Consider the following 24453-nt stretch of genomic DNA (forward strand, 5'->3'; position numbering starts at 1 on the left):
CATGATCCTGAATTTTTTTTTATTTCTACTGATGGCGGCCCACTTAATTCATTATGGTAAATTGTTTGGGTTTTTTTTGTCAATTTTTGCTTTAAATTCAAACAAAGAGAAGAGCTGTGTGATGACATACAAATGCAGATTGAGTAATAGCTTAATATTGCATGGAAACCACTTTATTATGTCCACCTTGCCAGTACTGGGTTGGACCTGGTTTTGCAACCAGAACCGACTCGATTCTTAAGAGTCGTAAACTCAACAAGGAGTTGGAAACATTCCTCAGAGATTTTGCTCCATGTTGACATGGAGCATCACACAGTTTCTGCAGATTTGTCAGAGTAAGAACGGGTTCCATCTCACGGCAAAGATGCTCTGTTGGATTGACATCTGGTGACTGTGGAGGCCGTTGGAGCACAGTGAACTCATTGTCATGTTAAAGAAAGCTGTTGGAGCAGGGCTGAGCTTTGTGACATGGTGCATCATTCTGTTGGGAGTGTCCATCAGAAGATGCTACGCTGTGCTCATAAAGGGATGGACATGGTCAGCAACAATACTCAGGTAGGCAGTGCTGGTTAAATGATGCTTTACTGAGTGGTTCCAAAGTGTGCCAAAAATATTTGCCATATCATTACACGAAAGCTGCACAATTAATCGTTAAAAAAAAAATCGCAATCTCGATTCATACTTGTATACGATCTCATTTTCAAATGACCACAATTTTTAGAAGAAAAAAAAAAAAAGACCATGAATGTACCGCATTTCAAACTGGGACATCACCTGCATAAAAACAAGCGCTCCTAGTACTATGAATAAACTCTTTTCTGTTGTGTTTTGTTTTTTTTTTTTAAATTTTGCCATTGAAATAGGTTATGACTTTAAAAGAGTAGATTGTGAATACCTTTAGACCCACATTGCATAAATCACTTTTGTCCTCCACTGTTAAATGTCAGAATATCAAATTTACCAAAGGACTGTTGTGAGAAATTTCTAGGTTCATGTTCAACTCTCCTGTTGTTTATATTTTAAGAAACATACCTACCTCTCATCACCTTATGCACAAAAAAATATTGTTCAAAAATGTTCCTGTTAAAATTATTCAAAGGTTGTGTGTGTAAGATAAAGCAAGAGAGACATTTATTGTTTATTTTATCCAGAATTGTGCAGCCCTACATTACACCACTAGCCTAAACTGTTGACACAATTGACAATGCTTTCATGTTGTTTCCACCTAATTCTGCCATCTGAATGCAGCAAAGGCACCAGGCTACGCCAGGTTACTTTCAATCATCTCCAACCAGTCAGCCAGTCTTCCTCTGACCTTTGAAATCAACAAGGTGTGTGGTCCAGACAACTGACACTCACTGGATATTTTCTTTTTTTTTCCTGGTATCAAATAAAACATCTGGTACCAACAAACCACATCACATTTAATATGGTGGAAATCCACCTTCTCCCTCGTTCTGACGCTCCGTTTGAACTTCATCAAGTTGTCTAGATGTCTACATGCATTAAGCTGCTGCCATGTGACTGATCAGCTATTTCTGTTAACATGCTATTGAACCTGATAAAGCGACCAAAGGTGTATCCACTGATCAGCCATGTGGAAGCGACTTACAGTAACTTCAGCATCGGTCTCCAGATGCAGGTTGAATTAGTTTATAAAGCAAACCTGACTCTGGTACTTCACATCTGGAAAATCTCTCATTTAAACATGAAATTATCTCACTACAACTTCATTTATTATAAATTGTTGCTTTGTTTTTACGTCTTCACTGTTTGTAGCTCTGACATCATCAACTGAATACAAACTTCTTCCTTCTTTTGTTTAAATCATTTGTGTGCACGAGTGTGTATTCTTACCAGGATGTAATAGCCAAAAACAAATAAATACTTTGACTCAACTACAGGTCTTAGTGGTCACTTTGCAGGAGTTACCTCAGATAATACAGCTTTGTTCTAAAAAAAGTACTTAAAGTACTTAATAAAAGTACTCAAATGGCCGCTGAAAATTGGCCTCCAATCTGCTGGTTAATAAAGCTGTAATCAGTAATCTCATCATTGTGCATCATATGTCGGTATTTCTAGAGGCCATGACGACAACATCATGTAGCCAAAAGACAAACCATTCCCTAAAAGTCGGACATGATGTGTTTTGTTTCCAAACTGATGAAGTGCACAAGAGTTTATCCAGATTTACTCTGATCTGGAGGAAAATCAGGGAGAAAACCTGGATTACAAAGTGGTGAATCAGCTGAGATTACATATGTAGCTTTAGCATTGAGAATCCGGTTGTTATGGAAACAACATGTAAAACAAAATGAATGAAATCTGAAGAAGCAGTTTAATAAAAGTTAGAGCTGCATCTGAATCAGGACTAAATCTTTTACATTGTAGCAGGATTGTTGGAGGAGACATTAATGCCAACAAACATGGAATAAAATAAATGTTCCTTTGGACAATAATCATCCTTTAGAAACTGAAACTAGGAAAGTATTTTCTGTTTGCAGCCAAACCAGAACATGTGAGATGAGGAAAGCCCAGTAATGGATGATTTGGGCCTTTGAGGGATTTCTGTTGTTGTTGTTGGGGTCTTAATGGCAGCAAAGAGAAACTAATCCTCCCTATGGGGGGGAAAATAGTTACTTCAAGAAAGCAAAATCAAAACTAAGTGGGTGTCGGACTGGCTCCTAATTCGCATTTTATTCTTAATCTTAGTCCAAAGGCAATAGTAAGCGTGATACAGACACACACACGGAGAGTATGAAGCGTCCTGGGTCACTAGAAAACACAACTCAGCGTTGCATTTCTCTACCAAACATCTTGAGGATGGATGATATTTAAATAAAAATAAAAATCTTGGTGTATTCTTTGTCGAGATCTCTGCTTGCTGTAGAGGCAAAAAATGCAGCGTTTTCACAACATAAATATGACTAAGAAACCACAGACAGCCAATCAAACAGCATGCATGGATAATGTGTGCGCTGTCTGAAGCAGAGAGCAGGTGATTATGTCATCTTTTGGCTCTGAAATGGAGTGATGAGCCACTAAACTTGGCATTTGTCTGTCTGCAAGGAGCTGCCACTTTGATGTTACTTAACCACTCCGATTGCCAACAGAGAAATGTTCAGTATTCCCAGCTCCTCTCCTCCTAACTCGCCAGCTCCAGACTTTAAAACAGCAATTTGGGACTTAAAAGAACTTTACCAGATATTTTATAGTAAGTGAGCTCTGTAAGGATGTTCAGCCAGCACGAAAATGAACTCCTGGTTCAGCCCTGTTGAGCAACATCTCCACCTCCACCCTACTATAAACACGCTTTATGGGCCATTTTTCAAAGGGTTCATCTTTCCAGTGAGGCCAGTTAAGTGACACTGGGAGAGGGTGTGAACTGTTGGGAGAAGCCACAGACACAGAGATGTTTAAAGAAATAAAAATAAAACAGTCGACACAGCAGTGGAGTCAGACTGAAACTAGCGCTGATGAGGGAAGTGTAACTTCTAAATTAAAGGCTGGCTGCTCCCAGAAGATGTTTTATTTAAGAAGCAGTGAAATTATGATCCAAGCAACTTTCCGCAAAGTTAAAAACTGACATTTCCCTAAAGACAGACAGCTTTAAACCGTACGGTCGGGACCAAAAGCAAGAAATCAGAAGAAGATGGGGAAAGAAATGACGGTAGTGATGTATAGCGGTGTAACCAGGAATGTCCTGCAGAGCAGAAACTCACGGTGTCGAATCCAGGCTGATGCTGTTGGCCTGCGTGGACGATGCCGACTTGTGATTGGAGGAGAAAACGGGTAGGCTGGGTGAAGCGTGGATCACGTGATCAACCAGGTGGCCAACTGATGACGGACGTAGTCGTGTGCCTTCTTGTACAAACAGCGAGTTCCTGACAAAAGAAAGGAGATGTTTGAATGGCGGGGAAAAAACCTGGAAAGTTCTGGCAGCGGTGGAGGCACGTGTGTGTGTGTGTGTGTGTGTTTTTTTTGTTTTGTTTTGTTTTTGTTTCACAGAAAATAACCATTTCAGATGAACTTTAGCTTGTTGTGGGAAACAGCATCGTTCTATTGCTACATCAGGCCTGTAGCAATAAAAATAATTAATAAAATTATTTTAAAACTGTAATTATAATTTCTTAGCATGAAGCTTTTATCATTTGTAATATAATCTATACCTCTTATAATAACAGAACTTTGAATAATCATTTATATTTTAATAATTTATCATTTCTGTTTAGGAATTAATTCCATTTTTAGCCATTTAATTAAATGTTATCAATATTGTCACAGTTTTTTTTTTTGAGATTTTAGTTTTAAAAACAAAACACATTAAACTGTTCATAAAACCAGAAAAATCTAAGCAATTTGTTATCATTGGACATCATCATCGCTACGTCTCTTTACAGGACGAAGCAGTGGTGGGAGCGTGGCGGCCTGGAAAAGAAGTTTGTCTTATCGGAAAATCACTAAACATCTGAAAATTGGGAAATCATAAAAAGCTAAAGTGGCGCTGACATTTCCAGTATCCAATGTGGATCGCAGAGGGGAAGTTCAGCTCTCAGAGCTACATGAACAAAAAAAAAAAAAAAAAGAAGACAGGCCAAGTTGTAAGGTTGAGGCAAAAGCACGAAACCCTAGACGAGCCGCCTGCAGCTGTCTTTCTGTACGAACGTGATCACGGACCAGCCAACATCCACTGTGTGCTTTATAACAGTGGACCAGGAGGAAGGTCTGAGTTTAACGCAGGTCGGCCGAGTCAGATTCAGTTTAATTCTTGGTAATAACTTAACCATGTTTCAGTTATAGAAACCTCGACTGCGACTAAAAGAAAAACAATACAGACTGTAAATCCACCACTCACCTGCACATCCAGAGTCCTTTCAATGGAAACCATGCAAGTTTGTTCTCAAGACGTAGTTATAATAGAAGTTTCTGGAATCCAAACACTACGTCCTATTAAAGTTACGTAACTGATACTGGTCCTTTTTACAATCGTGTCAAACAGGAAGAAAATGTCAGAAGCTGGGTTTGATTCAGTTTTACAATCCTAATGACAAGTACAGATATCTCAGCGATGCAGCCTCATCAGCTACTGATGTGATACCAAATAATTTATGCAAACTTTGCACCAGAAAGTTTGGATATGATGACATTTTGTTCATTAAAACTAATGAATGAACAAATAATACGGCCAGGAAAGGTCATGTGATGACCACTGAAAAAAAAAAAAATTAAAAACAAAAAGACCGGACTGTTGTTTTACAGTAGACAGAAAAGCGACAACACAAATAATTTTGTCTTATCTCTGAGAAAACTCACTGGTTGGGAGTGCCAGGTGGTGAGCGGGTGGGCAGACTCTGGGTCTCCAGTCTCTCGTCTGATAGGCTGTTCCTGCTGACTGACTCCCAGTCAGTACCGCCCACTAACTTCCTGGCCAGCGGCTTGCTGGGAGACCTGTTCGGTCCAACACAAGAAATCAGTCATTGTGCTTCATTTCAACTGTACGATGCTGCTCATCGTGATTTAAACTTTCTATATCTTCCTGGTTGTAATACGCCTCAACATCAAAATCATTTTTCAGCAGTTTAACAGGACCGGACCATGGTTTTATCAATCAGCTGAGCTTCAAGCTGAACCACAACCAGTGCTACGTACAGAGTTCTGAGTTCAGAGAAGTTAAGATGCTTGCTATGTTCAGCGAAGCGGTACCTGGCAAACACTCTGTCCTTGATGCCTTTCTCCTTTCCGTACTGCACAGACTGCACCTCTGTCCGCCCACTAAAGACAGAAACAAATAGAAACAGCAGTTAAAAAGCTGATATAAAGTTCGTGATTTTTCTCCTTCAGAGTTTTATTGCAAGTCTTTTTACCTGGTTCATATATGAATAATGGCTACCTCACATGCTGAGTGCTCAGAGAGCAGGTTGTGTATGTATATGTAACAAAGAGGTGACCAGAAGAGGCTAAATGCAACTGGATATCCAACCACTGATGTCCTTTGAGTGTGTGTTAATGCCATGTGTGATGGCTTGGTAATCACTATTTATGTTGGGATCTCAACACACCATCCTAACACTAACCCCCTCTTCACTCTGTCCATGTTCAGGACTTTCACATCTGACAGCTCAGCCTGGGTTCACACACTGATTTACTACAGGAATCAGGATATACTCGATAGTTAAGTGTTCTGATACCACTGTGAAAAAACTAGAGCTTGTGTTGCATTCATGTGTTGTTAAAATCAACACATGAATGCAAACAGATTAATTCATCATTGATTCATCAAATTATTACAGGTGTTTCTTTAAAAATCCTAAACTGGCACTATCCTAGCGAGAGAAGCTGATTTTGGGCTTTAATCCACCTCGACGTAAAACCGAATCCACCATAAACTACTCTGTCCTCTTCTGACAGGTTCAACCTAACATGCAGAAAACAGACGCAGGATGACCCATCTGATCCGTCGCACAATTAACCACACAGCCATGGCATCTGACATTCAGGTCCACTCTGCTAACTAGTGAACTGTAACAGGATTTAGTCACAGTACAAGTACTCTATGTAAGTAAGTGTAGTCGCTTTGAAATGAACGAATCAGTTCCTCCCTGAGTTTACCTGTGCCTCCCAGTAGACTACAGGGAATGGAGAATGCCATTGGGAACCCGAGTACATTTATGGCCAAACACATGAAATTGTTTGCTTTTCTCTAAATAAGAATATGTTGCTTTATCTGGCAGAAATCAGACTTTTCACTTCCTTAAATCTTTCTGGAACATTTCTGCTTTGCTAAACAAATCAAAGCAACGCCGGCCGTCTGTCACTACAGCTCATTTTATCTCTTGAAATTCTGTTAATTACACACTAAAAATCCCAAATCCATAAGTCTAGAGTTATAAGAGCGCCTGTCGATATCTTCAGGGCAAAAACGCGTAACATGAAGTCACACGAGGCTCGCTCACTTCGCATCACAGCTACTCAATAATACATCACAAGACCTAATTCATTTCTCAAGCTCACATCCCAGTGAAAGAAGGAAATGAGAAAGTTAGCAGTGAAGTGAAACAAAGCGGACACTGGGTAATGGTACGATCCAGTTAAGGAACAACTTTATATTTTCTCTCCATACAAGCAAAAAGGAGTGGGAGCAATTTTGTTGGGATGGAAAATGAACCCAGACTAGGCTGACTATTGTGCACAACGACCACAAGGCCTTGTGTGTGTGCTTTTTTTGTTCCTCTTTTTCTTACCAGTATCTGAACTTTGAGCCCAGGGTGAAGTAATGAGCGAAGAAGTTCTTCTGTGGGGGGATGGGCCGCTCCAGCCTGAAGAAGGTGTGGTGCTCCACGCAGGCCTTCCACAGGTTCTTACAGGCCCGGTAGTTGACCATGTTGAAACCCAGCAACGTCTCACGAGTCTCCGTCTGCATGCACAAAGACAAGGACGGTTTTACAACATAGTTTATGGAATATCTCCAAAGTCTGTCCAACTGTTTATCCATGACTTCCAGTTATTGGTACTGGTTCTGCATTCATTATTATCTATTCTATAGTGCTCAAAACAATAAAGGGAAGATCTAAACAACACAATGTAACTCCAAGTCAACCACACTTCTGTGAAATCGGACTGTTAGGAAGCAACGCGGCACGCGGAGACCACACACACTACTGAGCCTCATTCTGACTTGTTTAAAGGACATTACATCAAAGTTGGATCAGCCTGTAGTGTGATTTTCCACTTTAATTTTGAGTATAACTCCAAATCCAGACCTCCATGGGTTGATACATTTGATTTTCATAGATAATTTTTGTGTAATTTTGTCGTCAGCACATTCAGCTATGGAAAGAACAAAGTATTTAATAAAAATATTTCATTCATTCAGATCTACGTGTTACTTTAGTGTTTCCTTTATTTTTTCAAGCAGTGTATTTATGATTTATTTTAGTTGTTTATTATTTTTATTTTAAGATGTCTTAAGTTTTTTTAATTTTTGTATTTTTATTGTTTCTCCACTAAAATGAAATTATATAAATTTTTTGTAGATTTTCCAGTTTTTTATTAGTTTTTCTTTTTAGGGATTAAAAGAAACCTTCCTTTTTTTTCTTTTTTTATTGTTTTGGTCAATCATACCAGCTGCTCCTTACCTTTATGTTACTTTTTCTTCTTCCTCATTATTCTTTAGTTTTGGCTGTTTGAACATATTTTAACTTTAAACCATGGTAGCAAACTACCAGAATATCTATTTAATCTGTTACTTATTGATCATTTTTTAGGCATTTCCAAAAATAATCCACATGGTGCAGAAAGCCAACTGTAAATGGTAAACAATGAGCAAACCATTTTATCTTCATCCCAATAAAACATCTTTTCAGGATGCCAGAATAGCCGCCACCCAGGCCGCTTACCAAACCCACGGAGGAAGACTCGGATAAAGACTCCGATTAGTTTTGCGAAGAGCGAGGCTGACATGTGGCACCGCTGTAGATCTGGCAAGGCTTATACTTGGTGGATTGAAGGGTGAAGTTTGTGACCTTGTCCTCTGGATGGGACAGGGCTTTATGTGGAAGTACAGTAATTACACACAACATGGATTAACTGTTTTTTAAGAGCCAGCAGCACATGGAGAGGTCAGAGTGCTCTGGATGCATTCTAGGAAACAGAATCAATGCAAAGTTGGACAATCTTATTGGGTCAAAACCAACTTTGCTGTGTTTGATGTAACGCAGATGATTTCCGCTGATCTGAGATCTGCTTACTTTTCCTGGAGCTCAGAAACGTAACACTATTTAAGTCACTGAACTTAGAAAGATGTGTACAAGCCAGTTTTAACTCGATTTAAGTAACATATCTTTACTCAGTCAAGCAAAACGGCTTCAAAATGACACAGCAGCGATGAAGCATGGAGTCTCCGTTCATCATTAATTAATGGCAGATTTTTCTAAAAATACATTTTTCTCCTTTTATATATAAATATTTTCTTTTAACCCCGGATACCAGACGGTGTATGTACGACGACTAGTTAAACTGTGAGTAAATGATCCTGAGAAGACTTCAGCATGTGGACAAACAGGTGCTGTCTGCTTCTGGTTTTTCTTATAAACTGAGCCGATGCTGGAGCAACAGCAGACTTTAAACAGATCCACAGGTCAACGCTATAAAATAAACATAGATACATCAACTGCTCCGAGTTTGTTCACCCGTTTTATCACCTAATCTTATTAAACCAAATGAAGAGGCAAGACCTGGAGGATGCGAGGTGGACATGAATGCAACCGGTACAGCAGGGATAAAGGATGGCTGGAGACACCCGGTTCAAAATAAACAAAGAGATTCACATGTCAAACAAAGGATGTGAGCGGAGGATTAAAGATGAGATGACAAACGCAGCAGGGACGGTTAATCTGACACAGATTAGAAACACAGATTAGATTAAACACGGCACAATTCACGTGTTGCAATGTGTGACACTTCATACAGACGGTCATAAAGTCAGTGTGTTTACAAAAACACGACGGATAAATTCCATCTGTCCAGAAACGAGGTGGGAGAGGGTGGTCAAGACGCACTCTGTGTGTGTGTGTGTGTGTGTGTGTGTGTGTGTGTTCTTACCCCATCTCTTCTCAGCTGGATGAAAAACTGTTTGCACTTGAAGGAGATTTTCACTATTTTCAACCTGGTGACCAGAAAAGACAAAAAAAAAAAAAAAAAAAAAAAAGATAAATAATTAATTCTTCTTACCAGTTTTAACACAATGTTAGTATTACACATAAATACATCCGATATCCTGATACACATTGATCTTAATTTGTTTTAAATCTAAAAACTAATATATGAAACATGCAGAAAAAGTTGTCAATGAGAAAAGATAGAGTTCAAACACTGAAAATAAATAGAAGTAAACTGTGTATTTTACAAGCCTTTATGAGGTCTGGAGCTCATTTTAGTAACTTTGGCAGATTGATTAATTGATTAATTGATCAATTTATTAATCTTGTTTAGATTACATCCACTCTACTCAAGCACCTCCAAGAGGCGGATAAAATGAATAACACTAATTATAAAAACAAATAACTAAAAATACAATTTTTTTCTCCCTCATTCTATTGTATTTTATTTTATTTTATTTTGGTGTCACACATTTTGCATACCCAGCCCACTCGGCTCACATGACACTACTAATATTGAAAGCAAGAAGATGACTGAAACACAAAATATGGACTAATCACAGTATTTGTACTAAAGGAAAAGAAAATGAAAAACTAACACCAAGAACAGAGGCGTGTATGCTACACATCATTCAACGGAAACACCTGTAAATCGCAACCGTTGCTTGTTGGAACATACAAACATCGCTTTTATATTGTGAAAAACCTTAATGGAAACGCAGCTATAGACATACACACAAACCGGCCTCTTCTTATCAACTCCTCACACATCAGACAGACACTTCCTGTCACAGTCTCCACACAGCTCAGGCAAAGTCATTGTCATCTCCTCTGATGTGTGCAGTAACCCTGCACTTCAGATCCAAATGATAAACTAACCATATGATGAACTGCTGCAACTTTTCATTTAATAATCTGTTTCATACTCTTGATCAGAACAAACACAGACAGACTCCTCAAATGAAAAGTCACTTCAACTCATCTGACCCCTGCTGCACGTCCAAACTGTTCACTTAACCTTCAACCTTCCCTCGTGGCTGGAGGGTCTAAAGAGTGTGACAGTGACGGAGACTCCCAGTGCTTCAACAATACTCACATTTTCACATCTAGCCACACAGAAAAGCAGACAGTATAAATTAAGCTGAAATCAGAGGACCACACACACAAACGCGCGCGTACATGTGGCCGCAGTAAGACGTCTTGTGATGAGCGGCAGCAGCGGAGTAACATAATCCCTTCCTAGAGTTCTGGTTCTGCTGCTGTGAGTCATCCCTGCCTGCTAAATATATTTTACATACTTACTCACACACACTTGCATGCACAGCCACACACATGCTTAAGCAGAGCGTGAGTCATGCCCCATCTAAGTGTGGCTCATTTGTCAGGCTGCTGCGGACAGAAATAGGGAAAAGGCAAAAAGAAGATCTAAATGTAACTCTGCAGCTCTCTTGTCCCTTCCTTATCTCGCAGTTCCACTCATGTGGAAAAGAGAAAATGGCTACAAGAAAGGAGCGACTGTGTGAGACGTGACAGAGCTTAAACACATGTAGAAACAGGGAGTTTCTTTTACAGAGAGGATGAAAAAAATAAGAGCGCAGAGGTGCTGACTATTATGTTTCACCCTTTCTGTTGCACACATGGTGTTCAACAGCTGCTGGTGACATCGTTGGTCTCTAAATTTAGCTCTGAATCAACTTGGGAGGACTTTGTGTTGCATGGAGAGTAGCAAAAGAGCTACAATCGCCTAAATTCAACCTTAAAAATACCCCACACATGCACCAGCTGCTGTATGCATTCAGGCCAGAGTGTGTATTATTCTACACATCATTAGGACTCCTCTTAAGACATTAACGCATACCCTCCTACAGGGCAGCAGTTGGGGTTTATGAGGTTTCCAAGAATCGATTCTTTGCATAAAGAATGAGATGTGAAGACTGATTACAGGTAGAAATGAAGTAAAGGGAAAGGAGGTCAGAGACAGAAGCCTGTAATGTTTCCAGGAAGCCCAGTTTAACATGAGATCCTCCATCCGAAAGAGTCGAATGGAATCAACAGACTATTCTGGAAAAGATCAACAGGAGCTTAAACATTATTATCCACGGTCAATAATCGCTTTGTGTGGGGTTTCAAAAATATTAAGCAGCCTTGTTTTCAGCAGAGAGTTTCACTGGAGGCAGTTCAAGTGGAGCTGGCAGCAGATTGACAGGAAGAGAGGTGGATTTGCAACAAGGACATCCACACTTCAGGGGAAATTACAAAGTGGGAAAATATCAATTAAGAGCGCGGTTTTTCCTTCACACCTGATAGCTGCCAGGTTGTCTGTTGGACAAAGAGTACAGAAACCTTCAACAACTGTGATCTCTGCCTCAGAGCTGGTGGAACAGCGACGTTTGATCACAAATGCTTGTTTCTGGATTCAAAAGGCATGCTTTAAACACAGGTTCACACTTGGATTTCTCTTCTAAATCCTCCATCCTCACGGCCGTGACTGCTACAGCAATGATTTAAATGTTCACTGATCAGTAACCAGAGTAACCAAGTGCTTTGCTGAAAATAAAGCAAGAGCGCAAGCCAACTTTCTAAAACTGTGCTGTGACAAATCTGATATGATCGTCATCACTGGGTGTAAAGCTCTCACCAAAAAACATCCGCAAATTGCCCCTCATCATGCATGGCTGCACTCTGTCGCCGTCTCATTTGGGCAATGTTTAAATCAAATCCTAAATCTGTCTCCTTTTTTCCCCCCACTGATTACAGTCCTTTATTCTCTTGAAGTAAAGTACTAGATTAAAAAATAGCTTCGCATAAATCACACCAAGAAACGGTGAAGCTGCATTCAGTGATGTGTGATTTCACTTTCTTCTTTCAATGAGTGTTAGTGAGTGACTCACCATGGGAAGTAGTTGATCCGTACCCTATTTTTGTAAACCACAATGCCGGCGGACATCACCCCGATGAGAATCTCTGTGTTACTCTGGTCCTGAGAGGAACAAGAACAAATAGCATGTTAAAAACAGAGAAAACATCTTGAGAAACCCTCTAAGTGACTCAATGGCATCTGTTAAAATTTTGGTATGAACATACATCCTGAATGAGTCAATCACAAATGGATGGTAATAAATGTATTGGGATTCACATTAGGATTTACATCCTTGCTACGTTTAGGTTGTGGCTTATTAGTTGGCTAGACTGCAGGATTGGGGACTTCTTTGCAAAAAAATTTCTGCCTTTTCCCTCAACATAGTGAAACAAATATAGCTTTTAGACTAACATATTCCTCCCCACAACAGAGGCAGCGCTGGTTCAAAAGGTACTGAAGGAGAAGACAAGAAAAGGACTAATAAAACCTGCTTATCTTTTGGTTAATGCAGAACTACTTCACACAAACGGCAGCTGTAGGGGTCAGGTGCAATGTATGCTGGGAGGAACTGAGAGATTCTGGTGGTCCGATCCTCGGCTGCAGAAGCTGGCTCTAGGGACGAGGAATGTCACCTCTCTGGTGAGGAAGGAGCCTGAGCTTGTGCGCGAGGTTGAGCGGTTCCGGCTAGATATAGTTGGACTCACCGCGACGCATGGTGTAACTAGTACCCTCGAGAGGGGCTGGACCTTCTTCCACTCTGGAGTTGCTCATGGTGAGAGGCGCCAAGCAGGTGTGGCCATTCTCATTAGTCCCGGCTTGGTGCCTGTACGTTGGGGTTTACCCCGGTGGATGAAAAGGTAGTTTCCCTCTGCCTTTGGGTGGGGGGACGGGTTCTGACTGTTGTCTGTGCTTATGCATATAACAGCAGTTCAAAGTACCCACCCTTTCTGGAGTCCTTGGAGGGAGTGCTGGAGGGTGCTCCTTCTGGCCCCTCCCTTGTTCTGGTGGGGGACTTCAGTGCTCACGTGGGCAATGACAGTGAGACCTGGAGAGGAGTGATTGGGAGTCATGCCCCCTTCCCCCCTCTGAACCCAAATGGTGTTTTCTTATTGGACTTCTGTGCTTGTCATGGATTGTCCATAACAAACACCATGTTTAAACATAATAGTGTCCATATGTACTCCTGGCATCAGGATTCCCTGGGCCGCAGTTCCATGATCGATTTTGTAGTCTTATCATCGGACCTGTGGCCACATGCCTTGGACACTCGGGTGAAGAGGGGGGCGGAGCTGTCAACTGATCACCACCTGGTGGTGAGTTGGCTCAGATGGTGGGGGAGGAAGCCGGTCAGATCTGGCAGGCCCAAACATGTTGTGAGAGTCTACTGAGAACATCTGGCAGAGTCCCCCATCAGGGCGAGCTAACTCCCACCATCACCAGAGATTCAACCATGTCCCGAGTGAGGCGGGGGACATCGAGTTCGAATGGACTGAATTCCATGCCTCTATTGTTGAGGCGGCCAGCCAGAGCTGTGGCCGTAAGGTCGTTGGTGCCTGTCGTGGTGGTAATCAGAGTATCTGTTAGTGGACACCAGCAGTGAGGGATGCCAGTATGCTAAAAAAGGAATTCTATCGGGCCTTCTTGGCCTGTTGGACTCTGGAGGCAGCTGATAGGTACCAACGGGCGAAGAAGGATGCGGCTTCAGCTGTCGCCAAGGCAAAAACTCGGGCGAGGGAGGAGTTCGGCAAGGCTGTGGCAAAGGACTTCCTGATGGCTTTGAGGCAAGTCTGGCCCACCATCTGGCGACTCAGGAGGGGGATGCAGTGCTCCGTCAATACTGTGTACAGTGGAGATGGGGAGTTGCTGACCTCAACTCGGGACATTGTGGGTCGATGAAAGGAATACTTCGAAGACCTCCTCAATCCTACCGACACGTCTTCTGGGGAGGAAGCAGTGCTGAGGGACTCAGGGGTGGACTCTCCTACTTCTGGAGCTAAAGTCACTGAGGTGGTTAAAAAGCTCCTTGGCGGCAAGGCCTTGGGGGTGGATGAGATCCGCCCAAAGTTCCTTAAGGCTGTGGATGCTGTGGGGCTGTCTGGCTAACATGCCTCTGCAGCATCGCGTGGACATCAGGGACAGTGCCTCTGGACTGCCAGACTGGGGTCGTGTCCCCCCTTTTTGAGAAGGGGGACCGGAGGGTGTGTTCCAATTACAAGGGAATCACAATTCTCAGCCTCTGTGGTAAGGTCTATTCAGGGGTCCTGGAGAGGAGGGTCAGTCAGATAGTTGAATCTCAGATTGTGGAGGAGCAGTGTGGTTTTTGTCTTGGTCGCAGAACAGTAGACCAGCTCTATACCCTCTTTGGGATCCTGGAGGGGGCATGGGAGTTTGCCCAACCAGTCTACATGTGCTTTGTGGACCTGGAGAAGGCATTCGACCGTGTATCCCGGGGATTCCTGTGGGGGTCCCCCGGGAGTATGTGGTACCGGACCCCCTTGTACGAGCTGTTGGGTCCCTGTACGACAGGTGTCAGAGCTTGGTCCGCATTGCTGGAAGTAATTCGGATTTGTTTCCACTGAGGGCTGGACCCCGCCAAGGCTGCCCTTTATTACGGATTCTGTTCATAACCTATATGGACAGAATTTCTAGGCGTAGCCGCAGAGTTGGCAAGTGTGGCTGGGGAGAGAGAAGTTTGGGCTACCCTGCTTAGGTTGCTGCCCCCCCAACCCGATCCCAGATAAGCGGTAGAAGATGGATGGAGGTACCCGATCTCCACCTTCAACTCAGAAGAATGTAGAACAACCACAGTTTTTAACCGGTTAACAACATGACTTTGCTTGCCATGTTGCCATAGCCAACAAATACCATTGTTTCATTTGTATGATAATAATCCACAGGCTTCTTTCCTGAATCTATAATGCCACAGCCCCATGTTTCTTCATCTGCAACCCAAACCCGATCGCCATGAGTTTACGTGAACACTCCAGGTATTCTTCTCGTTTTTTACAGCATTTCTTTGGCACCAGTGCAGCACCACCTACAGGTCTGGCATAATGCTAAAGTGTTCTCTATGGTTTTGTGTGGGTGCACACATGTCCTTATTACTGTCTTCACAAAATAGTTTGTTTTTTTTTTAAAAAAAAATCATTTGACGACTGACTGTATATTGTATGTTACATGTTTATCTCCTATAAAGTGGAAAGTGTGGTCAGTTAGGACACGTGAATGTCCATGTAATACCAAATATAAACATGGCCAAATGATCTGTCTTTATAGAAAGAACCAGAGCAATGTGGATTTAGAGCTTTATGGAAGCCCTACAAGCTGAATAACACAGTTTTCTTCTATGGAGGAGCATCTGGAAGTTTGCCTGCTCTGTTCTCTGCAAAAATTCGTGAGCATGAATGTGCAGCTGGTCAAGCTGCCACACACACACACATTTGATGGGTGTCAAATGAAAGTTTATCCTTTTAATTTGACTGCTAACGTCCATTTTTACACCGGAAATGTAAGCTGCATGTAAGCCAAGTGTAAGCCCCAATTTCCACAAGGCTTGAGCCTTTCACCTTTTCACTCCATCATGACATCATAGCTGATACCACACTGCTCTTTACTTCCTGCGAATCTGATCTATAGGATGAGCAGGAAATGACAGATAGAGCAGGTTATGTAAGCACTCTTTCAGCTTCATCTGCTCTTTTCTTCACGCCTAACCGGCGGAAATATACGAAGAGAGACAAGATACCAAACAATTGCTTTACTATTTTGCGACTATCTACTGGTGGTGAGATGAGAGCTGAATGCCAGTGTGTGGCATTTCTGCAGAGTGTGGGCATCAGCTGTAAAGAACTGCAGCTCCTCCAAGCTGATCTCCATCCCAGTGCAGACACACTTGGCTCTGCAGCTGTTAAGTCTAATGAAAACAGTGCAGAATCATCCATGTTGTGTTGATGGGGAAGGCAAAACCTGTTACACACTACAGCCTTCTGGGTATCAATTTTAATCATAAATGGTTGTGGGTGGATACAGGCTGTATGTTGTCAAAACGCTCCTGGTGTTGTGGGAGAAGGAAAGAAGTGAGACAGCTGGAGTGAGATAACCAATGAAATCCGGCCTTTAGCTTAACACAGACATGGAATAAAGCCTTACTTACCCTTGCATAGTGCAGCTCTACCCCGTAGAGCTCCAGCGTACGTGCTGTGTTCAAATAATTAAACTCCGACTGGGCAGGAGATAGACCGCTGCGAGAGGAAGAAGGGTACAGAGACAGACGGGGACGGGGGAGGTTGTGTGGGAGCAAAGGGAGGGGAGACGGCAGGGAGGTGTGTTAGATGTACAGAAGGAGAAAGGAGACACAGACAAATAAAACACAAGCAATCAGAAATAACCTGAAGTAAAGGCAAGGAAAAGGTCAGATAAACTGTAACATATGAGCTGCTTGGGTGTGTGCACATCTGGAAATGTCAGTGCACGCTGAAGAAACTGACTTTTCTCACTCGTGTGTGATTATTAATCTTTGACAGTGCTGAAAATGATTCATCTTCATTATCTCGACATTTCTTTTTCTTTTCCTGCCACCTGCACGCATGTGTGCATGTGAGTGTCCTGGTGTACCTGTGCTGCTGGTGATGTTTGGCGACCTCTTTGTGGAAGTCTTGTGGGGGGTTGGGGATAAAGCAGTAGTCGGAAAGGTAGCCAGGACTGTGTTCTGTTTCGCTGTAGTCCCCCAACTCAGCTACAAAAGGATAAAAAGAGGGATTAAAACAGTGTTCGATTTAGATTATTTCCATATTCCATTATATGAAGGTTACGGTAAAGATGGCCCAGATCAGAGGTTACTCTACGCTCTGATTGAGAAGCGTTTAATTTACACGATTTGAAAGCGTGATGATGACGATGAGAAATGAGATCAGGCCATAAAAAATCTGTTTCATTTTTATCCAAATTCCATCTTTTCTGCCTTGTTTTCTGTTTATTTAACATAAATTCAGTGTTTTTCTAAATACTGCCACTTCCAGGGAGGTGTCTCATCAGTTGTTGGATGTTTGCAAATTTATTTGTTCTAAAATGTTTTATATTAACCCTTTAATGCATTGTGGACCTATAGTGGACACCTATTTACAAGCTTTTTTTTTTAATAGCATATTCGTGAATAAAGATGGTATAAAGGCAAGTTTGCCTCTGCAATAAATAGGAAAAGAATTATAGATTTTATAGAAGCTTTACATAGTATAATTATGATTATATATTTTTTTTAAAATATTATAAAATACACCAAAATGAATAATAAATTATGATATATTCTAAATATCACTAATAAACAAAGTATCATTGCATATGTCTGTAGAGGTGAAATACTGTATTTATAAAAATGTTGCATTGTTTTTATTAATTAATGCTAATATTATATGTAGATGTTACTTTAGCTCTAAATATTTTTACAGTTGTTGCAGAGAAACAGGGCAGACGTGTAAAAGGTGACCTGCAGCAAAGGGCTGGGGTCAAAGCTGCACCATCGGCATGGAGGAGATGTACATTGAGTCTCTGAACGGCTGCTCCATCAGTTGAGCTTAGTGCTATAAAACCTTTTTATTTTTAAATTATTATTCAAAATTTTAATACGCAGCAGTCTCCCGTACAAATAGTTTTGTGGACATGAACAGATTTTTTTTTTTTTTGCCACAGCTTCTTCAGCATAGCCTCCAGCTGAAGCTCAAACACTCAGGATTAGTTAGTTTGTTCAAAGTTGCTTCCATTTTCTGAAAATACTCCTCCATAAAAAAACAGAAGCAGCTTTTTTTTCCTTTTTTCTAGAGCCAACCAGTATAGAGTTTCTTCACTATTTGTACAACTTTGTTGTCTCTGCTGGTTGCTTAGCTGTTGGCTTTCTGGGGTAAAACACAAGTCCTGCCAGTGCAGGTGACATCACACAGGCAGGAAACTACAGCCGTTTTTCCTTTTCCTGTTTATTTGGCTGAAACACGCTGAAAAAAAGATTAGTGGTGATAGCAGCTCACATCCTCCTATTACATAATGCAACGAAATTCCACAATTTACAACTGATTCAATTTTTTTATGTAAAATTACACAATTTCGTCAAATTTCTGCGTTGCAGAAATCACAGGGTCCCATCAAGACGCACAACAGGGAAAATAAACAAAGTGCAACAGACACGAAGAAAGAGAGAACAAGAACAGTCATGCAGCTTTTGTGTTTCCAGCACGTGATGATATGACAGACTTAAGAGAAACTGCCAGTCCTCTTCAACAACCAAGCGAGTGAAACAGATTTAACCAGGAGTGACTTATATGGTGTGTGGTGCAACATTAAAGACAAAAGACAGAGAGCTGTCTGCATGACGGCTGCTAACGTTTTATAAAGATCAGTCAGACAAGTTGTGGGCTGAGTTTTCAAATGTGTTACCCCCTGCTGCATATATCAGCAATGTCATGTAGGCCCATTTTAAATTCAAAACCGAAGAGAAAACAGGTCATACAGAGAGTAATACACGATGATCCAACTGAAAATGTTGAAGCCTGTTGGTTTTAAGTGATTTGTTTTCAGAGTTGTTACATATCTTCCAAAATTCTTTGTAAGAGAATCAGTTTCCTTTGCAGTAGCATCTGAGACAGTGACACAAAGGAAGTAAATATCTTGATAAATTAGTCTGGCTCAGGGTGCCTTCACATCAGGATAGTTCGCTGGACTCGGTCCGATTGGGGACTCAGCTCAGTTGTATGGGGGTGTATCCATGCGGACCGAGATAGCATTCGTGTTGCACTTTGCTCAAACCAGCCAAACCATTACAATAATATTTCCCCATTCCTGCCAGAGGTGGCGCTGCACTAGTTTTTAGCAACAGAGGGGACAAGACTCACGTGAAGAAGAAAACTGTTTCCTCCAACTGCAAATTAAACATGGAGATGAAACTATCGCTGTTTTGGGTTTTTTATTTTATCTGTTGAAAGTATACTGCAGAAATACACGACGACGACAGCAGTATGAACAACAGAGGAAGAAGACTCTTAACGTGATCGCTATGTATTTACCCACAATGCAATACTACGCCAATAGCAGGAAGTGACTTTTCTTTTGTAGTCCGCTTCCTGTGTTCGGTCCGCTTGAAACAGGCCGAGACCTGCATTTGTAGGTGGACCGAGTCTGCTTCTTTGGTCCGAATCAGAATACAGCTCCATGAACAAAGCAGACTTTTCGAGCAAACGGACTCGGATTCGAATCAAAAATACTGATGTGAACGTGCTCTCAGAGACCAGGACTCTTCTGTAATCCAGGAACTGATTGTATAAAGAGGAATGATGCAAAAAGCTGCTCAACATAAAAAGCGCCACTACACATGCTATACAAAAAAGGGACTTCAGTCAGAGGCTTCTTCAGCTCTGATGCAATAAGGATGATTGGCAATGAGAGAAGGGCAATTCTTAAAGGTGTTAAAACTAATTATCCTTTGGTGATAACCAAGGCAACAGCATCTAACCTGAGGTTGTGAAAATAGGGGGCTTTACACAGATGCTACCAAACTGCACCAAAATGAACATTTTGGAAACCTCATCTGAAATGTTGGTACTAAAAGCTATCTTTGCAGAGCTTACATTCAGATGTGGTTTCCTGACAGAGGCCTAAAACGATCAGCACAGGGCTCAGAGGGCAAAAAAAAAGAGAAACATGTTCAACTGTTCACATTTGACTGCCTTGGTTATTATAACTTAGTTATTTAGTTAAAATGCACTCATTTGATAAACTAAAGTTTAATCAATTCCTGTCAGCAACCGCCTGACAATGACATTTATTTACTTGTTATTTATTAAATCTAATTTAAATCATCAATTATCCACTATGTACTGCAAGAACATAATTTATCTTTCGAGAGAAAGTAATTTCACTCTATCAGAGTTGAAAGCTGCAGGTTTATTTGGACGGTTTGTAGTCAATGCAAATGAATCTACGTGGGTTTTTTTGGTTTGGTTTTTTCCCCAGTTCTCTTTTTGTTAAAGCGAAAAGCATTATCACAAAGGATAAACACTGGGCACTTAGGATTAAAGCACAGTGAAAACACCAAGAGATTAAAAGCACAATGCTCATCATATTGTGCAGTAATGCCACATTAATGCTGAGTGGGAAGTTGTTATATAAATGTGTACATGCGTGATTTCATGTCTGCACAGAATTTCAGCTGAAATACAGGCAACACAACCATGTTACCTAATATTAACCAAAATGGTTAACAGGGTGGTCCAGGAAGTTTTATCTTAGTCAAAGCCAACAACAAAAAAAAAAGAAAGAAAGAAAGAAAAAGAAGCAAAAACCTGGAACAAGGATTATCATTCATGTTTTGGTCCTTTTTTTTTTTTTTTTACCCACACCGTATTTTATTCTGTCATTGGCTAGAGGCGATAGACTATAATTCAGACAGAAGGGGGGAAAAAACCAACCATTTCTATTTAAAGATAAATGTTTGCAGAAAAATGTGGAGACCAAAATAAAAGGCTTCTAACAGCATTCACAACTCTGAAGAATGAAGGGCTGAAGACACATCCCATTAGCTCACCGAGTTGCAGCTGAAGCTCAAAAACATCAATTTGCTCAAGTAGTCCCCTGACTGACCGATGAGCCAGTAGCCTAAGCTTATTGACCAACAAATCAATTACAGCTTAGATGCTTATTGATGTGTACGAATCACCAGGGACATACACTGTTCAGCTACAACAGCACGACCGACAGGTGAAGTGGAAACCATTGAGTATCTTGTTTCGATGGCATCTGTCAAGTGGAAATTTTTTTTGAACGACTCAGCATCTCTGAGAAGGGGGATAACACCAGCAGGGGTCATTGGCACCCAAAGACATCCGGTCTCCATCAGCCTCTAGATTCTGCAGATTTCTGGCCGACTGAATGAAAAACCACTTCAGCAGAGGTGGTCTTATAAGTCCCATGCTTTCAGGGTTTAGCGCAAGGAGTTTCCACGTGATGTCAAGGCAGGAGGTTTTAATGTTACGGCTTATCTGCGGTATGTGGACGGTACACAGCTTCTTTCTCAGAACAACGGGCTACTGTTGGTCTTGTTACATGTCTATTTCAATGTAAACACCAGCGGATTCGAGACTAGTCCGTCCCATCTCTCTTTTTATATCCACCGTTTGATGTGAAATCCGTAGCTTTAGTTAAAGTGGAAAGACCAGCTGGAGCTTGAGGCTCCTTCCAGTTACAGAATTAACCAATCAAAGAAGACTTTTGACGATGGATTTATTTGTGTTGCAGGGAAATCAATCTAAGCATCCAAACATTTCCCCCAGCACCCTCCACTGACTAAAATCCAACGAAAACCACCTCTAAAGACGTAAAAGTAGAAGGCAATGAAACATTTTGGAAGATATGTTAAGCTGCATTTGAAGAGCTCTCATCTTCTACCCTAAAATAAACATATGTCTATTTTTTTCCTTTACCTTTTTCTGAGGAAGAGGCTACTATGGTTTTCAGACAGTATTTAGTCACTCAAAAAAAAAAAAAAAAAAAAACTGAATCTAAGTCTATCAGAAGGGATTTGTGATGATCTGAGAGTGCAAGCTTTAGTGTGGGATTTAGAGTCATCTGTGCTGGCACTTGGGCTGAATTAGCAGCATAGCAGCTGCTTCAAGCAGTTTTTTTTTCTCTCTCTCTCCTCCCAAAGCAAACATTTATCTCCATAATCTGTGCTGGCAAAGCAAGGAGTGACAACATAGACCAAGCAACACAGTGAGTGTGTAAATGTGTAAAAGTGGTGGTGTCAGGGCATTGCTAGTCTAGGTCAAATCGCCTCTTTGACCTATATACTGTGGTACTCCGGCTGTGCAGATTCCCTGCAAAATATGTCACAGAAGAGAGGCACAGAAGGAGGTGGGGGAGAGCATCAGGGAGGGAGGTTAAGGGTGGTGGTGGTGGGGGGTGGTGCTAGAGCATAAAGAGGAGGAGGGGTACATAAAAAGGGATGGGGACCACTAAGAACAAAGATGCATGCAGAGAGCAGAAGAGGCTCTGAAACTGAGCAGTGAAGTGAGAAAGAGGATGTGAAACAGATGGACTACTGTATCAGAGGTCACCATTGTGATGGCACAGATTTGAGCAGCCACTAAAAAAAAAAAAAGAGAAAAAAACACCAAAAAAAAAAAAGGAGCAACCAAGCCTAACAAACTAAACCGGTTGGTGTAAATGTCCACAGATTAGTTGAAAAAAGCCAACACAGCTCCATTTGCCTCTGATTTTGGATCACTTCTTCCAACAAGAGCCACAGTCTCATAGAATATTTATATCATCTATAGTAACATTTAATATCCCCACATGGCTCAAATTAAAGCGCCGTGGTTTCGGAGCAGCAGTTATAAATGCACTCCAGCCACCGCAGCCATTATATTTAACAGTGTGTGCAGCTAAAGAAAGTCCTAATGAATTGCTTTTCCATTGTTACATGGGATGGGTTTACTCAGGGAGCAACACTTACACTGAACAGCGTAGGATGCCAGCAGTGCAGCTGTGTTGTGAGGACAGGGCAATCTGGAAATAACACACACAAAACAAACAGAAATAAGCATGTGATTCATTCTTGGTTTAATACATCAGATGACTATAAAGAGGTTCTTTTAAAGAAACAGAAAACTGACATGCCTCGTCTATGACAGTAACAGCTAAAATAACAAAATCCTACAGACACTCACTGGATACGTTTTTAGCTGATCAGCCAGTCACATGGCAGTAAGTCTGTGTATTTAGTCATGGTCAAGACAACTTGCAGGAGTCCAGACTGAGCATCAGAATGAGGAAGAAAGGGGATGTAAGTGACTGAATGTGGTATGGTTTTTGAGTGTTTCAGAAACTGCTGATCTGCTGGGATTTTCACATACGACAATTTCCAGGATTTCGAGATTGGTCTGAAAAAAGAAAAAACTCGACTGGATAAAAATATCCTTTGTCAGAAGTTAAAGGAGAATGGGCAGACTGGTTGGAGGTGATAGAACGACAACAGTAACTCGAATATCCACTGGTTTTAACCAAGATATGCAGAGTACCATCTCTGAACACGTCCAACCTTGAAGCAGATGGGCTACAGCAGCAGAAGACCACACCAGGTGCCGGTCCTGTCAGCTAAGAACAGGAAACTGAGGCTACGATTCACACAGACTCACCAAACTGGACTATACAAGATGGAATAACATTGATAATGTGATAAGCCTCCATTTAAGCTGCCACATTCAGAAGGCCGGGCCAGATTTGGTAAAAATGTGGAAGCATGGATCCATGGTACGAACAGTTTAGGCTTGTGGTGGCATAATGGCACGGAAAGCATTTTCTTGGAACACTTTAGGCCTTTTAATACCAAATCAACACCATTTAAACACCACAGCCAAAGAACAGCAGCCGAGCATGTCGTTCCCTTTATGACCACGGTGTGCCATTATCTGATGGATACCTCAGCAAGATGATGCACCGTGTCACAAAGCTCAAATCATCCCCACAATGAGTTCACCGTACTCCAACGGCCTAAACGGCCACCAGATCTCGAATGAAAAGAGCAGCTTTGAGATGCGGTGGAACGGTAGACTCTCATCATGGATGTGCAGCTTCATGTCAACATGAAACTAAATGTTTGAGGAAAGTTTCCAACACCTTGTTGAAAACATGACACCAGGAATTAAAGCAGTTTTGATAGTAAAAATGGGTCCAACCCTGTTCTACCTGATAAATGAAAACTTTTCAGAAAAGAACCAAGGAACAAAGACGAGGCAGAAAAATGAAGAACCTTCAATTCAGCTTTATTTGTTTATTAGCGCCGCTTCACAACAACGTCATCTCAGAGCACATCGCTTTGAGTCAATTCCTAATAAATATCCAAGAAAAAAGAAAAACCAAAAGACTGCACTGAATTTTGACTTTGATCCAATCCCCCAT

The 24453-nt window shown here is 41.4% G+C and overlaps 1 protein-coding gene across 1 annotated transcript in view; it reads right to left on the reverse strand.

The window, feature by feature from the left end:
* ptpn4a (protein tyrosine phosphatase non-receptor type 4a) overlaps window positions 1–24453 on the reverse strand; it is an 84311-nt gene that overhangs the window by 12454 nt on the left and 47404 nt on the right. Inside the window, exons 7-15 of the mRNA XM_079254132.1 lie at window positions 23009–23061; window positions 17131–17251; window positions 16670–16757; window positions 12548–12636; window positions 9601–9664; window positions 7242–7414; window positions 5704–5772; window positions 5314–5448; window positions 3723–3884 (exon numbers count right to left, since the gene is read on the reverse strand). Coding sequence (XP_079110258.1) covers window positions 3723–3884; window positions 5314–5448; window positions 5704–5772; window positions 7242–7414; window positions 9601–9664; window positions 12548–12636; window positions 16670–16757; window positions 17131–17251; window positions 23009–23061 — 954 coding nt within the window. The remainder of the gene's footprint in view (window positions 1–3722; window positions 3885–5313; window positions 5449–5703; window positions 5773–7241; window positions 7415–9600; window positions 9665–12547; window positions 12637–16669; window positions 16758–17130; window positions 17252–23008; window positions 23062–24453) is intronic.

Source organism: Telmatherina bonti, assembly GCF_933228915.1.
Source record: "Telmatherina bonti genome assembly, chromosome: 15".
NCBI classification, from domain to species: Eukaryota; Metazoa; Chordata; class Actinopteri; order Atheriniformes; family Telmatherinidae; genus Telmatherina; species Telmatherina bonti.